Below are 18,287 nucleotides of genomic sequence, written 5' to 3'. Positions count from 1 at the left end.
AGCCTGGGGAAGTGCCTGACTGTAATTGTTCTTTTTTATTTTGTTTTTGTTTTTATTTTTTTCACACACATACACACATCCCTCTCACACCACAAGCGCATGTGTGCGCACAAGGCTCAATTTGCAGAGAGAAACTACGTTTTGTTGAGTAGAATATATGACATCAAGCGAGCAACTTCTCTATGCAGCAAATATCAAAAGCACACTGAGTAATTGTGGCATTTAAACATCAGACTTTGGCTGGATTGAAAATCTTAGTCTCGTGCCACTCTCTAGTTCTTTTCTTGCTGCTAGTAGGAAACAAGCCTTGTTTATTGCATTTTGTGCCAGTGTGTTGAATGACTTTGTAAGAATTCCTCGGTCCTGTCCAGCTTGCAGATTTTTAGAAAGGACCAGAGTTGGTGGGTGACAAACTTCGGGACGTAGGTAGGATTCTTACTTGAAAAGATTGAGGATAGCTCTTGGAGGGAGTGGCAATTCTCTCTCTCCCGTTTATGCATTCCCCTGAGGCACATGCTGCTGTGTTCCTCTTTAGAGGAGTATGGATCCTCTTTGGAAGACTTGCACACATACTTGCTCCAGGGTGCATGTGATAATCAAGTTACAGTAATCATGGCTGGAGTACGCGGCTGCTATGGAATCCAGAAAGCCCTGCTGTGGTTGCACTTTTGTTTAGCAGGAGAGTAGAGGCAGAGACAGCAGGGTTTGCTGGTGCAGGTGGAAGGTAGAGTGAAAGTAGTTCTGGATTCTTGATGCCAAATGAAACTCCACTAAGCAGAAGGATGTGAAGCCTTTGCATATTAGAGAGCTTTTTCCAGGAGCTAAGGCAAGTGAACAAATGTGCTGAAGACCTGTTGCTGGCCTGGAAGATAACTGCAGTGACAAGGGAAGGAGTGAGTAGGAAACAGGGAAATGAGACCCACCTCTGGATGTGTGTTGTTTAGCCATCACTAATGCTTCTGTTTCAATTCCAACAAGTAGCATTGGGTCCAAATTCTCTGGATCAACCAGATTGCCCCCTTGAAGGCTAGCAGGCTGCCAGTAGATAAAGACTAAATGAGCTGCACTGTTGAAGGGGGCTGTTGATATTTTGTCTCTTTTGTAGACAGAGCACTACATCAGTGTTTTGCACAACATGTAAGAGTAAATCTTAACTGTCTGAGATGCTTAAGATGCTTTCATCTAGAACACTAAAATACGGAGGGACATAATTTTGCTTAATTCTGTTTATAGGTCCCTCTTGCTTTCCAGAATAGCTGAGGGAAGCCTCTGTATGTCTCAGAGCACTACAGAAGAAAGCAAGCTCTGCTAAGAGTGATTAGAGAGCTCAAGTTGGAACAGTAGCTATGGGACCAACAGTTGAAGAGCCAGTCTGGCAGAGTGATGATGCTGAAGGAAACGCAGCATTTCTTTAGACTAGCCATGCTCTGGACTGCATTTAACACTTGGGAGAAATGAGAGGGATTCCCATGTGTCAGACAGCTTTGCATCAATTTTACTGCTTTTTTTTGTCTTTATGCCAAAATGATCCATTTTGTAGAAACTGTCCTATAAAGAGGAATTTATAATCATCTTCGTGTATTCTACGTGCTGTTCATCTAAAGCGGATGGCAGCTCCAGCCTCTTCTGCTTCTGTGATCCTCTTGTAAATGGTTCACACTACAACTATTGCCAGCAATGAACCTGGCACTGAGATATATAGGTTCTTGGAAATAACTTCCCAGAAGTTTTTCTTCCAAGGTGAATGATGGTGGTACTTCCACTTGAATCAGAAACTTTTTTTGGTTTGTATCCTCCCCTTCTTTAAGAGCTGCTGCCCTGGCACAGGAGGAGGGATCTTGACTTCTGTCTCTTGCAGAGTGAATCTGCATTGTCGTGGGGAACTGTGGGAGGCTATGGGCACAAGGATTTAGGCATGTGCTGTACCTTACTGAGCAACTGCTTGGTGTAGCTGTTGGCCTGATAACTGACTTAGTATGGTGATTATTGCAAAGGGAAGAGGAGAACATTGTGATGGCTGTCTCATGAGTTTCTGAAACCTTATTCTGAATTAGGGGAGGAATGGGTCAGATTTGTAGACATGACCTGGAGTTGGCTGCAGACTATATTATATGTGAGAAGATACCAGTGTTAGCACATGCTTTTCTTAGCAAGCAGTAGCCTGTGTGCCTCCAGCTTGGCCAGTGAAGCATTCCTGCAGAACTGGTTCATGTCTCTGTTGGCTGGCCCTTTGGCAAATGCCTGCCCTAGCAAAAGTGCCAAACCTTAAACCAAATTTGCCTGTATCATCTTTTCTGAAAGTGAGGCCCGTCAGAACTTTCTACAGGTTGAGACAACAGATTGACCTTCAGAGAAGAGGTAGAATTGGGTTCTTGTAGAGAATCTAGAATCTTGAGTCTGAGGAAGTAGTCTCTTGGTTAACCTCTGCTCCTTGTGCACTTTTTATCTTCATTCTGCTGAAGAAACCAACATGCTTTGAACCAATTTGAAACTTGAAGTCAGTGAGGAGAGGACCATCCCATTTCTTTGCACCATTCTGTGTGGATTGGCTACCTGGTGAGCAACAGCCCCTTACTGCTTCAGCATGTCAGATAGCTCCTGCCCTTTCTGCCTGTCTCCCCTTCTCCCGGAGTTGGATTCTTTGGTCTCTTGTTGTTGCTTCCTAGCAATGTTGGCCTTGCGTTCAACTGTTTTTTTTCTTCATGTGTTTTATTGGTTTAAAAAAAAATAATTCCGGAGTGTGCTGACCATTGTATTGTACTGTACAGAGCCCAGGTTGTTAGAGTCCAGCAGAGATAAAGTGTGTTATGCAGCACCCAGTTTTATAAGAGTATGGTTTGTGCCAATGCCCCTTCTTTAGTAGTGCCAGAGACTCTTTACAAGTGCCAATGTGGTGGAAATTATTTGGTTATACTTGTATATTATAGGATCCTGATTTAAGACAATTTAAACATTATCCTATTTAAAAAGATACTATATAAAATGCTGTTTTTAAACCTTGTCATTTGCAATGCATGTATTGTTGTGCGTGTTGGGGTGGGGGGAGGGAAGAGGGTAGGGTAAAGGAGTTTCTGAATAAGATGCCCAGTGTCAGGATCTATTCAGGCTCCAAACTGTCTCATTCCAGTCCAGGAGTGTGATTGTTTCTTGGAATGATCCCACTCTGACTGCTGGGCAACAACCCTTATTACAGAAATATCTGATGGAAGTTGATTTTCATATCTTTCTCCTGAAATAAATTCTCTGTTTGAAATTGGAATAAATTTTGTTCCTAAAAGCCGTGGTGGTCATGCATGTGTTTCTTCACTCCTGTCCCTCCTTTATCCCTGCTTCTGGTTGGCTTAACAACTTCTGTACCCTGTGGTACCTGCATCTGATTGAAGCACACTCTGCCTTCCTAGCTAGCAATGTTGTCCCTGCTCAGAAAATCAGGACTCTGAGGCATAGAAACAAAGTGTGTTTTGGTAAATATAAGGTGCATAAATATATGCAATATATTATATAAATATAATATTGCAATTACATTAATATATGTTATGTATTATATAAATATAATATTGCACATAATATGCAACAACTATATATAACATACTGTACTAATAATTTGGAACTCAAGTGTGAACAGTGGCTGACGGGTTTTAAGACGTAGGGATGCAATGGTGGCACCTTGACTTAAATTTTTACAGGATTTTGGAGTAGAATTGCTAAGTGAAGTTGTCAGTATTCGCTGTTGCCTTTTGCTGTAGCGTCAGCACATTTCAGGCACGTTTCTTGCAGGATATACATTAACAATAGCAGAAATGGTGGTGGGACCAGACCTCCTTCAGTCTTGTTTGTTAGCAACATGGACTGAAATATGAAACACTGCTTAAATTTATCCCTTTAGGAGTCCAGGGGTGGATGATTGTGAAAGCTTTCACAAAGGGATTTTCTGGGATGGAGTTCCTAGAATTTAATTCTCCTTCCCTAGGATCATTCCCCAGGAATTTAAGATTAAATCAACTGGGAGTGGGTAGAGATGTCTAACTTCCTCTGTAAGGTTTCCTGTGTTTTCAGGAAGCTGCAACCAAGGACGTTCTGCTCTGTTCTATGTCATTTAATGCACAGGTGAAGTTGCAGGTACTGGACAACCTGAGATGCTGTGTTTCGTCTTGAACCAGGAAGATGACTCCAATCTGGTTGGCCATAATAATGGCAGGTATTTGTGTCATTGCTGTTGTCTAATTAAGGGTGAGTGTACATTGCTTTTCTCAGTAGCTCTGCGTTCTCACCAGCTGGAAAGCATTAAATTGTAGCTGAAAGAAGTGTGTTTGGTTTGTTGTTTATTTCCTTCAGCTCCATGTGGATCATGTGTTGTGCCATTCTTTGCAAAGAGCTCCGTTTAAATAAAGCATAGTGACAGATTCAGACTCTTCAAGGAAGAAGGTAAGGTCTTAAAGCTAATGCCCAGTATTCCCGACTGACTGCGAGAGGGCCTTGTGTTTCGGCCTTTCGCAGCCACCGGCCATGATATGTGTGCAAACTGCCCGTACTCGCTGCAGGTGTGCAGTACGGGTGCTGTCTCTGAAGCATTGCAGCTTGTTCAGCCTATATGCAGGAGGTTGAGTCCCTGCCTGTCTTGGAGTGGCCCAGGGAAAGAGGCAGCTGGGAGCAGCAGCCAATAGAACAATCCATGCAGCTTGCTCACAGTTGCTATCTTTCCCAAGGGCCCCTCAAACAGACTGAGTAAACCATTTCCAGCAAGACAGGGAGCTCCTAACCTCCACCTCAGCAGCTGGGGGTGAGAGGCCCTCAGCTCCTTTGTCCCGGGCAGGAAGCACCCCATCCTGCAAGGAGAAGTCTTGGGAACCCAGGAGAGACTGTGGCATGGAACAGCCTGCTTCTGCCTGGACAATTCCTTTTGCCTGCATCCTGCTCTCAGGGGACTCTTGGGGGAAAAAAAGGCAGTCGAAACTGGGCTGTGGACCAGGTGAGTTTTCTGGTAAGGTGTGCTGGCCCCAGGACTGGGGTTTTGTTAGTGCTGCAAGTCACTTCGAACCTGGCTGTTGGACGTCACTGCCCACACCAGAACAGGTCCTTGGGATTGTGTACATAGGTGGACCCAGACATTAAGGAAATCAATTTCCATCTTTTTATATTAAAAAAAATCCCATGCAGAAGAAGAGGGCAAAGAAGAGAGAATTTGGGATTCACGTGCCTTTGGACAGCCATCATCCTCGTAGCAGGAGAAAGCTCTCTTCTTTGAGCATTACATTTGCTCTCTTGGGAAAGCTAGGGAAGCATCTGTTCAGCATGAGAAGAATAAAATGTCGTATGAAATTTTATAAAGCAGGAATATAATGCCTCCCTCCTTTCACTTCAGCTTTCTGTCCCATGTCTAGCCTGACCCTAAGTTGCCTTATGCAGGACTCTGCAATCTATGGCATGCAGGTCAGAGGCACATGGTACCCAAGGCTTCTGAAGAGTTTTTGTGGTTCCCATACTGAACTGTATGACAAGACTCAGCATTTGGGCTGTCTGAAAGGTTCCAGGTAACCTAGCTCCTGAGATGGGTGAGGATACGGCTCAGCAGGGACTACAGATGCAGCCTGGAGACTGTTCTGCATGCCCAGTCAGGTGCTACTACCCGTTGTCACTGGCCGCTCCTATGCACTGCTCCCAGAATTGCTCCTCCCTTCATCTCAGGTGTCTGTCTATAGCTCCTGGCCATGGAAATAAATGGTGCTTGTATGAAGCATCCAAAAGGCAGGTCTCTCCTGCTATGCCGGTTCGTATCTTCCCTCCCAGTGGCTCAGACCTTCAATCTCTAATACTGCAAAGAGCAGATAGCTTCAGTGAGGCTCTTTGCAAAGTAGAGGCCATGTAGGATGAGAACATCCTTGGAATTCTTCTGGAAAGGATTTGGCAGCCTGATTAGAAAAGAAGTCTCAGCTCAATGTCAGCTTTGCAACACTTGATTCAGAGCAGATCAAATGTTGTAAAGAACCCTAGGGGAAAGAGGTGCCTTTCTCAGCTTAGCCACGAATTTGCTTCCAAACTGCAATCTTATGCTTTGTTGAAAGAGGTTTTTTAGAGGTAAGCTTTTTTGGAGCAATTCAGAAGTTGCCTAGGGACAGAACCTTGAAGAACACGTGCTGTTGCTAACCTAAAGAGGGCACTGTGTGCGTGTAAAACCCACAGGATAGGCGTGCTCTCCTTGTGCAACATCATCATCCGCAGCAAAAATCACCGATAACTTTCTTCAGTTATAGCTTTTTTTAGTCACGTGAATGACGTGGGGGGCTTTAAAGATGTTTTGTATTACTAGGTTTGGAAAGTACTTGGAATCTTAAAATCGCCTAGTGTTTTGTATCCAGGGCTGCCGCAGATAATTATGTGAGCTCTAACAAGTCACCCTTGTGCAAAGGTGAACATAAGGAAAGACAAACACTGCCCAGAAGCACATCTTGAAAAATAAAACCCATTAGGGGTTTTCTTTTAACACAAAAACTTCAGTCCGACTGCTGCTTTTCAAAAACTTTGGAGATTGTGTTTCTATAGTCAGGAAACTTTTGTTGTGACCTGCAAACTGAAGTGTACCTATAGGCTTAAAATGGTTTCAGAACACGAGCTGGTTGGTGAAACTGGGCTTGATCAAAACTTCCACATCAAAAAGACAGACGTCCTTATCAGTAGTTTTGTAAACTTTGTCCCCTAGTCTTTGATTTTAGAATTTCATTTGTCTGTTCTAATCTCAAGAAATACCTTGGATTCCTGTGCTTTAAACAGATATTTTTTTTTTTTCTCCTCCTTTCTATGCAGTTAGAAGGATGCAAATATTGTCAAGTTCAAAACCTCTATGCACTGCAAAACCACCTGGGTGCCTCTAATAATAGAGTCAGATTTTATCCCATTTTTCTCCAACGGTTGCTTAAATGTCTTCAGCTCTCTGACTGCTTTTTCTGTTACTGGCGCATCCCCACTGCTTGGGTATGAGTAAAGCTCCACACCTCAGCTGGGCAGATTCCAGTCAAATTCATCTCGTCTCTGAAGACTCAAGTTCTGTTGTTCTTTGTCTGGAGAGCTGGGTCTCCCATTCCCCAGCTGTAAGTCCCGAAGTGTGCAGCCATAGTTAAGGCCAAAGCAAATGTGGCATCAAGGAGAGTGAGTGAGATGTTTGTTCTGCAGGTGCAGGCTCAGTTTTTCTTGAGTCTGGCAGTGTCATTGCAGTGTGACACTCACAGGGGTTCCTGTGCCTTGCAGCTCTGAGAGCCTGAACCTCCAGTGGTTTTGGTGGGAGTGGTTATTGTAGCAAACAGAGGAGAGAAACCAGGCTTGCTTACAGCACAGGAAATCTGCATAAATAGATGATTGTTATAAAACTCCTCCTCTCTTCCCTGCCGTGCATTAAGATTGGATAGACTATGGAATTTTGCCAATGTCTTACCTGGGATCCCAGTCAAAACTGGTATGTTTCGAAATCCATGTGGGGAGAAAAAGCAAGCGAAGTTAGTGTTTTCATATCTGTTCAAAGACAAGCCTCAAAGTTATAGGTCTTGGAATGCCCTTTGTCTGTGTAAAAGAGAATACATTTACCATTTCACTGTCCATCATGCTCCTTCCCTCACCTTCCCCTGTCAGCAGCAGTTACCTTCCTGTGAAAGGCGGCTGATGTGGTTGTACAGCCTCCTCCTTCGTTCTCACTTCAGTGGGGTTGCATTGTGCACGTCTGCTGTGTCTGGGGAAAGGCCTTCTCAAAAAAGCTTTCTTCTGGCTTTTTCCCCTGTAATTCTGTAGAGAGTAGAAGAGGTTTACTGTCACTTTCTACTGGTAGGAAGAGTCTGTGCTTCTGTGATCTGAAGCTTTCACTCAAAAAGTTTCTGGCTTTGTTTCTGGCTTTCAAAATTCAGGAGAGGACAAGGTTCTCTGCATTCACTTGTACTTCAGCCTCTGGCTGACTCTCCAGCCTGGAAGGATCATGGATGTGGGTGGGCAGAAGTCAGAGCAGAGGGACAGCATTCTCTGCATGCACCCAGATCACTGCAGCAGGGTGGTGGAGAGCCTGCCTCTGCTCAGGGCTGCCCTGGCTCTAGAGCACACCGAGGATCCTCTTTCTGAGCAAAAAAACCTCCTGGAGGACACGATTGCTGCCTGAGACACAGCCCAATACTTTACCACCTTCTGTGGTAACGTGCTCCTTCAGGCAGCTGCATGGCTCGAGCAGCCAAACGCGTGTGTTGTCAAGGTGGGCTGCCGCTCCCCTGGGCATCGGAGAACCTGAGCGAGCCGGAGGCGGCAGAGGGCTTGGCACAGCCCGGTGGCACAGCCTGTCTGGCAGAGCACTGCAGAGGCTAGAGCCTCCTCTGTGCTCCTGACTTCGCTGTGCTCTGCGGCCAGGCTGCCCTGTGATGAGATGGGCTAATTCTGTCCCCACGCAAGACTGGTGGGCACGTGCTGCAAGCGCTCCCGTAGCCCCGGGGACCCCTCGTTCTCGGTGCCCCCCGAGTTCTTTCCTGCCTGCTCACACTGCAGCATATAGGGGAAAGACGATCTTCTGCCAGGAGATGACTGAGTACCATCTTTTTCAGTTTTGTCTGAACATTCCACACTGGGGAGAGGAGGCCAAGAGGCTTCCCCTGCCCTGAAAACCAGGCTTGACACCACCTAATCTGGGGATTTAGGTGGGACAGAAAATGGAGGCCAGTGATTAGGGTAGAAACTTACAGCTTGGGAGTCAGCTGTTTGAGCAGTGACTTTCTTCTGAGCGTTTCAGGACTGAAGCCAGAGGCCAAGAGAAATCCAAATCATAGAAGGAAAAAGGCTCTCAAATGCAGATGCAATTTATTGTTTTTATGTATTCTTACACACTGGTGCTACAGCAAGAGGGGAGAAAGGAGGCAGCAGGTTTCAGAGGTAGGGGCCAGCAGCAGCAGTGAAGCAGAAGCTGAAAGTGTCCTCCTTGGAGCTGAGGCAACCCTCTAACCCCAGGGCTTGGGCAAAGGAGACCCACGCATCTGGTGTCACGAATGCAAGGGGCAGGGAGGAAGCTGCTCTTTGGATCCCCATCCCCCCCGCCCCGATCTAATTGTACTGCCTTCCCAAAGGGCGGCAGACATCCCAACAGCTACTGTGACCTCACTCAGGGCTGTCCTGCTGCTTCCTTTCTAGAGCTGTAGCCACAAGCAGCTTGACAAAGGGGTAAATCAGAGCAGCAAAGTGTGGGAGCATACACCGTGTCAATGGGCACTCCCTGGCTGGCACAGGGAACAAACACAGTCGAGGTGCAATCTCTGTGCCAAGCCCCCCACTGCCATAGTTTGGCTTTGCCAGAGAGAAGTCCTTGCCATGCTTGCCATGTCCATGAGGATCAGTGGAAGATGTTTTCCAGGGAGAAAGAAGAAAAAGCAGGTGAGCATGGGGCCCTGAAGCATGAGTTTTCCAGGGCAGCAGCTGGGGGGAGAGTAGGGTCATGCTGACTTCATGACACTGTTGACCCAGGGAAGGTAAGGAGCAATGCGTGTGTAGAAACCAAGCCAATTGTTATGCCTATAGGAGAAGATGCCATAGGCTTTGTTGTTGCAGACGAGTGGATCCCCGACATCGCCCTGTAAAATGGGGGAGGAGAGATCAGTGTTGATTTATGTGGGGTCCCCAGGAAAAGGGTGCTTTTGCAAAGAACAGGGAGGATCTAAATATCAGGACAGAGATTCCCCAGGAGAAGCTTGGACTCACAATGGATGTGGATAGCTCTGGGTCCAAAAGGGATCATTGGCAGTTTTGTCTGGGACCCAGCACGGGATCTAGCACAGCTATAGCTGGGCAAACACTGAAGCTTAAAGTATTGCTTCATTTCTGCCTTTCTGCTGGCTGCAGAACACCGCAAAATGCACCCAGACCAGCTATGAGATTTAGGGAAAACCCCTCTTCAGCCAAGCTGTTGTCTTGCTGTGATGTTGCTGACTCCTAGGTCCTCTGCTGTGGGAAGACAAGGATCCCCTTGTCCCTTCTGCTTGGCCCAGGGCTGAGCACAATAGTGATGCCTGCAAGTCAGCAGGAATACTGCTGATTCTCTGAGGGTCTGATCCTTAGAGATCAAGACCCAGGGCACCTCTTGTGCCAGGGCAGCATGAGAGAGGGATGCTGGTGAGGAAGAATTGAGTGATGGGGCGGGGGGTGGGGGTGGGGGGTGGGGCATGGAGATGGGGGTGAGTGAACAGACAACAAGAAGCAATTTTAGACAGTACCTTTTCAGTGAAGTTTTTTCAGCCCAGATCAGGTTTGTGCCCAGCACCTGGCTGAAACCTCCCCCGCAGCCTAAGTCAGAGACTGACCTTTTCAGGTACCCCAGCAGATCCACTGTGGCCACAAATCAAGTTGTCAGCAAGTCCAGGGTAGTGGCTGAGGCAGTCCCTTTGTTTGATGGTGGTGACAGTGGCTTCGCGTAACGTGGCAGCAGGTGTTTTGTAGCCCCAGCCAGCTATGCTGCATGTAGTCCCACCAGGGACTTTTGATTTTTCAAAGGAAATGGTCCTAACGTAGCTGTTGCTGGTGGCATTGCCTTTCAGCTGGGCAAAGGAACAGAAAATACAGAAATAAGTGCTTGGTCTGTGAATGCTCTCTGACAAAGGCTGTCCCCTCCCGCTCCAGGGTTACAGCTCAGCCCTGCATGTCGGGCAGATGGGACCATGCAGGTGCTCCAGGCAAGTAGTTACCTTCAGCAAGAGGATGTCATTTCCCTTCTTAGGACTTATGAAGTCTGGGTGGCAGTGATACTCTTGGACTTCGAATGTTTGCCAGCTTTCCTCTCTCCTTTGGATTGTGTGGGCTCCAAGGATCACAGTCAGAGGTTTGTGTCTGGTAAAATCAAGCACAGTGTATGTCATTAGCTTCCTCCTGTGTTCCCCAGTAACACTGAGGCGCATCTCCCAGGGGCATGGCGAGAAGAGACTGGCTGGGCTTTAAAGAAGAATGGTGGGAGCAAGGAGCTCTGCCAGTCAATCTACCTAGCCAAGAGGCAGATCAAGTTCCCGTCTGACAGACTGGAGCTCTGCAAGGGTTATTTTACCTCTGGATCTTGAGCTGAGCAGATTTGGTCCAATGCTGCTGCTGTGTACTAAGATATGTGGGCTGTTGTTCCAAGCTTCATAGGCCCATGAAAGTCCATGGCACCAAGGAGGGATTTCTAAATCAGAACACTGCTCTGAGCCAATGTACCTTTATTGGCCTCTACATCATCAGCAGAAGTGGCTGCCTTAGGAAAATTGGGAGGGACCCTGGGTATGGGTGGGAGTCCCTCTCAATCTAGCACGTGGGACTTGTGCATCCGGGCTCCTGGCTTCTGCTGATCCTCCTTTCTGCTGCTCAGATGTGTGGACTGGCCCTGAGCCTGGGTTACTGGCACCGGGGCAGAGCTGTCAGCCCTCAGGAGTGTAGTAGCTACACCCAGAGTCACGCGCCTCTAGAAAAGCCCTCTTGCCTCTCCATGCCCCGGTTTCTCCAGCTGGAGGGATGGAAGAGAGCTAGGCAAGCACCTTGCTCATAAGAGATTATTAATTCTGATAACAGTCTTCAAGGTCTTTGGTGGCAGAAAGGGCAAAGCCTGAGACCAGCAATCCCTGCTATGCCAGCAGGTCAGTGACAGCAAGGGAAGAAGCTGGTCTGACTTCTCATTGTTGATGTCTGGGAAGAATAAAATGAGTCATGGAGGGGGAATAAAAAAATAAAGGTAAGTATCTGAACATGGGCTGGGGAGGGACATGGGGAAGGATGGCTCGAGGCAGAGCTGCAGCCAGACCCCTGCTGTGACGGTGCTAGCCCCCACAGCCTTGCCCTGTCCCAGCAATGCAGCCTGCACTCCCTGCTAGGGAAAGAGTTTGGCCACAGCTGTGAAGGAAGTGATTCAAACTGTTAGACCTCCACCTAGGAGATGTTACCCGGATCACGTCAGTGGGACAATCTCATGCCAGGTGCTGTATAAACATAGCAAAAACTTACACGAAGCACTGAGCCGCTGTCATCACCCAGTTAGGGGCCACTAGGAAGCCTCCGCAGAATTGGTTGTTCTTTCCTTGCAGATATGCCATGTAAGGTGTGGAGTGGGTCTTGGCTTCACCTCCTCCCTCCATCTGATTCCAGGAATAATCTACAATGAACGGGACTGAGGATGAGAGGATTGGAGGACACAGGACACAGGACGTGCTGCCTGGGACTCTTCCTTCCCCAGCCCTCTCCGCACCCCTGGGCCACTGTACTTACTGGCTTTGGCCGAGGGGCATGTCACCAGCAGGAGGGAGAGCAGGAGTTTCTGCAGGTGCTTCATCATAGCGTTCTCAGCTTCAGTGGATCCCTTGGAGGTGAGGCTGCAGCTGGGGTCTCTTCCTGCTCCCAGCAAGGTTTTATAGCCTGAGACTAGACTCCAGGAAACCACAGAAGTCAGATTCATCTGATTAATCTATCTGCAAATTGCATGCCTCAGCGATCTGAGAGGGGAATTCAGTCAGCCTTAGCCTTGGGCATCAACCACCTTCATCTTGGGCCTGATCTGGGGTATCTGACATCCTTCTAAACCCAGAGCCAATTTTAACCCATTGCCTTTGATTGCCTTTGAGCTGGAAGCTATACCCACCCTCATCACTTTGCCTGCCACTGGGCTCATCCCTTGCAGCTTGTATTTGTTGTGCACTTGCAAACTCTCTTGATTTTTATCATGAGTCTTGCCAAAACAAGACTTCTTTCACTCGATGTACCAGTTCCAAAGACTCTGCAGTGGCAGTTGAGGACCTTCCTGCTCTTTCTCAGTAGGTGCAGTCCTGCCTAATAGAGCAAAATTAGTGTGAGTGCATTTATAACGCCACACTGGTCATGGATATATGAGGGCAAAAAGTTGTTATGGCAGCTTCACGAGCATGGCCCACAGCAGTGTGACTGCTGCTGTTGCCGTGAGGTCTCTGTTCTGCACCAGCTGCTGACTTAGGCCTTTGCTTTGTACAGCAAAAGACACCATTTTAAGTGTTTCTTTCCAGATGTAACAGTTCACCATTAAATTGGGGAGTTCGCTGTCTTTTACCAGCCAATGTGAGAGAAGACAGGACACTTCCTTGACCCTGGGGCAAGGGCTCACTCTCCCTCTGATGTGCTGAGGGTGGATGGAGATGAGGGACGCAGGTTTGGGATTCTGCCCCTTCTCTAGCTAGAGATAACCCAATGACACGTCTCCCTGAAGCTGGTCTTGTTCCTCTGGGAAGGGTCATGTCCAGGTGTGTCACAGTCAGCGCTGCCCCCTCCCTGGCAGGCGGTGATTTTTAAATGCGAAACAAGCCCCAGGTGCCTTTCTGCAGCGCATGGTGGGGATCTGTCTTCCCTGGACCAGAACCAGCGGCAGCTGTACCTCCTCCTCCTCCAGCCTGCGGCGAGAGGGACTGTGCTGGAGGAAGGGCTGGTGGCAAATCACTGAACACGCTCCCCACCCCCGCCAGGACGTCCTCTTGCCTCCCCACTGGCACCAGTGCAGGCTCCAGCGAAAGGTGGAAGATGGTCATCAGTTCCTTCCTTGGCTGTGACGAAATGGGGCTGATACGTCCTTGCTGCCAGGGCACTGGCTGCCGGTAAATATGCTTTCCTATCTGCCCCCAGTCCCACAGGGCAAACCCCATTTTTAAGCTAAAAGCTGCCATTCTCGTGCAAAGACTGCAGCAAGGGAGCTTCAAGGAAAACCCTGACGTGACAAAGATTTGTACTACACAGATAAGCAGCTGCAGGCTTTTCACTTGCAGATTTCCTAGCTGATAGCAGCTGTTAGCAGAAGCCCAAACCGTGGACCCTTCTCAGTTTCCCCAGGGTGACATGGGTGCTGAAGGCAAAGCAACATCATTTCCCTTCGTCCCAGGCAAGAACAGGGAGAACATACGAGCACACATCCAGGGCCGGACTGCAAGCCATCTCCTCCTCTCTGACAGAGGTGGCTACTGGGAGCCCAGGAGAGATGATGAGAAGAGGGCAAGCATCCCGTTCCCTTGAATTGCACACAGCTTCTGTATGCTTAAAATTCCCCACTGGGTTTCCCCGCAGCAAACCAGTCTGGTCTCCTCTTGAACTTGCACAGATATCTGTCATCCTGCACCAGGAGTTCTGCAGCTCAGTTATTTCCCAATACACTGTCTCTGCCCCGTGTAATTTCTTCCAGGAAAGTGTCTAGCACTCTCCTATCTGTGTATGAGAGACACCACCAGAAGCTAGCTGGAACAAAGGAGACTAGGGCTCAGAGTCTGGGCAGGTTGCTTTACACCCAGCGCAGGCCATGGAAGGAGGGGCTGGTGCAAGCTATTCAGACTCTAGTGCAGGGGCTGTCTGAAAACAGTGCTAGAGCATCTTTTGTGGGGAGGGGAAGCTTGCCTCTGAGCATCACCCGGCTGAGGGGACAGTCTCAAGCCCTTTTGCTTTCGTGCTACTGCTAGAATAGTCTCTGCTCATGCTGTACTGCTAGGGCTGGGCTTGCCTTCCTGAGAGGGACAGAAACATGCCAGGGAGCTCCAAAGGCAGACAGCTCCCAGCTAGGACTCACCCTTGCCTTCTCCAGGGAAAGAGTCGGACTCCCCCATGGTAGTTGGCATGGAAGGAAAGGAGGAAGTGGCATGGGGTCAGAAGCTTTTGTGAACCCGGGTCCTTTCAGTACAATCCCTTCAGAGACTGTATCCATGTCTCTACCCAGGATATCATGTTGCTGTTCAGGAGATGGAGGACTGTGACTGCTGGAGAATGGCAGAGGCAAAGACTGAAAGCACTGGTGTGCAACAGCTGGGACTTTGAGTATGTCTCCTCTCTGGGATCCTAAAGCCCCATCACTGGCATCTCAGCTGCCACCTGCCTTATGCCCAAGGGGGAGCAGAAACAGCACAGTCTACAAAAAGTCTGGCTCCCTTCACCTGCTGGAGCCTCTCACAGCTAAGACAGCTGAAAAGTTTAGCCTGGTTTCCCCTGTGACCCAGCTTGCTGTCTTGGCTGCCCTATGTCCTAGGGTGCAACATTGCCCAGGCACGAGGTCCCTGCAGAGGGGACAGTCATTACTTTGCAGGAATGGCAGCTTTTGACCGCTGGTACCTGCTGACACACCACATCCTGGCTGTCAGCTGCTCCCAGGCAGGTGGTGACATTCCTGAAGTTGGTGAATGGAGTGTGTGCACATCACTTTTCCCAGCCCGTTTCTACCAGGACAGTTTCTCTTCTTGCAACACACTCATCCCCATGACCCCAGGAAGGGCAACTGTAGCTCTTGTCCTCCAAGTCTGCCAGCAATTCAGTGGATGCAGAGCTACAACTGCCTCTGTCCCAACAGGCTGACCTCTCACTTTGACCAGCTAGACCTTTCCCTCCCTTCTCCCTGGGGCAAGGTACGAGAAAGGAGAAGACATATGCTGGGAAATGCACCTCTGAGTTTACTGTGGGTGTTTTAAGTGCAGCAAGGTTCAAGCAGGGATGGGGTTATCTCTAAAGGAAACGGGGTCCACTCTTTCTGGTGCCATCTGGGACGGTCCCTGCTCCTGTCAGGGTGATTTAACATGGCCCTGAACTGGCTGCCTGAGATGGCCAGCAACCTCAGAACAGAAAGAAGGGGACCTTTGTGTGGACCCATCAGGTCACTCAGGTTCCCAAGGAGAGAGGAGGGAGTCAAGCCTTCAGCAGGGGCAAAAAGGAAACTATTGCAGTCTCCAGGGCTGGACCAATGCTGGAGCAAGTGCCGCTGCTGCTACTTCTTCAGCGTTTTTTTGATCCAGGGCAGGTAGTTGGAGATGCGGGTGTAGACTCCAGGCGGGGTGTTGTACCCGAAGGAAACGATGCCTTGTGCCACCTTATTGCATACCAGGGGCCCACCAGAATCTCCCTGAGGACAGATGAGACTGGTTTTAAAGGCCTCTTCCCTGTGGCAATTGGTTCCACATCGGTCCCTCCCTGCCCAGGCACTGCTAGCAGGGCTGTGTCTCTGCTCAGATCTGCAGCTCCACTCCTGCCCCACTTGCCCACGTGCTGGAGGAGCTGTCAGGAGCAGGTGAGTTGGGACTCCACCCCTGGGACTATGCATGGACTGTGGTATCAGGGCATCCAGAGAGCTAGTCCACATGGGAGCTACATATCAAATGCTTGTGACCTCTCCTGGGAACCAGCTAAGTCTGTGCCAGCAGCAGCCCCTGCTACCAGAGAACCCTCCTGCCCCGCAGCCAAGCCCCCAGCCCGTCAGCAGCCCGTACCTGGCTGGAATCCCTGAGCTCGTGGAAGCTGCCAGCACAGACCGTGCCGGTGTTGAGATGTGGATAGAAGCGGATGCATTTCCTGCGGCTGTAGATGGAGACTTTGGTTTCAAAGAGCTTGTTGGTTGCCTGGTCGTCATCGATCAGGCCCCACCCGGCTATGCTGCACTTGGTGCCCGTGGGGAGGTCGCTGACTGTCTTGGGCAGTGTGATGGTCTTGACGTAGTCATTGAGAGTGGCCTTCGCTGTCAGCTGGGAGAAAGCAAGGTTTTTGGAGAAGGCTATGAGCAAAACAGCTGAAGGACACTTTGTGCGCAGTGGTAGGGGCGGTCTAGCAGGACACACAGCACTGCAAAGTCTGGTGAGCTGCTGCGAATAGGGCATGTGGCTCCAAGCCCTGCCCACGGTTCCCTCCCAGGTCCCTCCCATTCCTGCCTGCCTCCGGCACTCATGGGCAGAAGCAGCTGATGGTTTGCAGAAGGAGCTAACAGCAAGAATGTGTTCTGCCTAGACCCTGCTAGACCCACAGCCCCACGCTACCCTGCTAGACCCACAGCCCCACGCTACCCTCCGACCCACTGCCTGCTGCCCTGCCTTGCCTTGAGCAGCATGATGTCATTGGACACGGCGTTGGGGTCGTATTCAGGGTGCTGGTGGTATCTGAGAACTCCCCGGATCTGCTGGGTCGTTTCTGGTTCGTGGATGTTGTGAGCCCCCAGGATGACTGTGGCGTTACTGGCCATGGCAGCAGCGGGGAGAAGGGAGAAAACAGGTTGGGTCTCACCCACGTCCCTCCCCTTCTGCAGGCAGGTGGGGAGAGCTGCTTAGCACAGGAGGAAGAGGAACCTACTCCAAAATTACTCCAGTGATGGACCTCACAAGTTAGGGGAGGAAGAAGGGGATAAAGCCCCTGTATAAAGTACTCACCCCAGGCAGTGTGCGGCTGTCATCACCCAGTCAGGGGCCACCAGGAAGCCTCCGCAAGCTAACATTCCTACCTTCAGGTATGCCATGTAAGGGTGGGAGTGGGGCTGAGCCTCATGGCCTCCCACAATCTGACCCTGTAGAGCACCTGCAAGACACCCCACTGCAGGATGAGCCGGTGGCTGCTGAGGTCAGAGCCCAGACCAGCAGCCTCACTCATAGCAGCTTGCAGCACCCTAGCTTACTGGCATTGGCCCATGGGCAGGGAAGCAGGAGCAGCAGGGCCAGCAGCAGCTGGGGCTGGCACATCTCTTCCCACAGCTGGACACTCCTTCCAAGATGTGTGGAAGTCTGAGCCTCCTAGTGCCCAAGGGCTGGTCTTATACTCTGGGGCCAGCTGTACCCAGCAGCCAGAAAACCATGTGCGATGGCCTGATTGCACTAATCAGAGCAGTGCAGCATCCCTGCAGGTCTATCTGCATCTCCGCTGCCCCGGCCTGCTCACACGTCCCACGTACCACGAGGCTGTGATTGATGAGTGATAGAGCAGGACAGAAAGGCCAGGGCAGAGAGAGCGTGGTATGCCACAGCCCCAAAGCCTCAGCGAGGCTGAGGAGAGGTGTCCTTGGGTATTTTTGAGGTGTGATTTAGCATTTCTCCCACAGTTTGGCAGCAGGACAAATCATGTCCATCTGCTTTAAAGCATGGTGTCTTTGAGCTCTGGCAATCAGGCTGTCTCATACTGTACCTTCAGTAGTTCATGCCACTTGTTCCTGGGGGTGGTCAGGTCATTTTATGCTTTGTTGGCAAGCACAATGACTGCAGATGCTCTTTCACCTCTATGGTTTCCCCTCTGCAGCTGGTCTGACCACTGGCACAGCTGTTCAAATGGGACCAGGGTTAAGCCTTCATCTGCCCTGCTCTGGATTCCCTGCTCTCTCCCTTCCCTGACCTGAAATGCAAACCAGGCTCAATTGCTGTCTTCACCTTGCCCTTAGCAAAGTGTGATTTGATTAAATGCTAAACCGAGCACCAATCCTGCCGCATTTGTCCCTTCCTGGCATTGTGGTCCTGAACAGAAACCACCATTGGGCTGCCCCAGGTGACCCTGTTTCAAACAGGTGACCAAATCCTTGTGTCAAG

At 49.6% G+C, this 18,287-nt stretch overlaps 2 protein-coding genes across 2 annotated transcripts; both read right to left on the bottom strand.

Annotated features, from left to right (window-relative positions):
• Nucleotides 1–9,446: 9,446 nt before the first annotated feature.
• LOC104261579 (granzyme E) lies at nt 9,447–12,298 on the bottom strand. Its single transcript, XM_059831608.1, has 5 exons — nt 12,235–12,298; nt 11,974–12,121; nt 10,692–10,833; nt 10,311–10,544; nt 9,447–9,584 (listed from the first exon to the last, which is right to left on the bottom strand). Exons 1-5 carry the CDS (start codon nt 12,296–12,298, stop codon nt 9,447–9,449), a joined length of 726 nt encoding a protein of 241 aa, XP_059687591.1.
• A 3,423-nt stretch (nt 12,299–15,721) lies between these two features.
• On the bottom strand, nt 15,722–17,453 carry LOC104261578 (mast cell protease 1A). Its single transcript, XM_009817675.1, has 5 exons — nt 17,390–17,453; nt 17,148–17,292; nt 16,820–16,955; nt 16,221–16,472; nt 15,722–15,856 (listed from the first exon to the last, which is right to left on the bottom strand). The coding sequence occupies exons 1-5, from the start codon at nt 17,451–17,453 to the stop codon at nt 15,722–15,724; spliced, it is 732 nt and encodes a 243-aa protein (XP_009815977.1).
• Between the last annotated feature and the right edge of the window lie 834 nt (nt 17,454–18,287).

Source organism: Gavia stellata, chromosome 32 (assembly GCF_030936135.1).
Source record: "Gavia stellata isolate bGavSte3 chromosome 32, bGavSte3.hap2, whole genome shotgun sequence".
NCBI classification, from domain to species: domain Eukaryota; kingdom Metazoa; phylum Chordata; class Aves; order Gaviiformes; family Gaviidae; genus Gavia; species Gavia stellata.
Note: the sequence above shows the minus strand (reverse complement) of the source record. Positions and strands in the feature narration are given on the sequence as shown.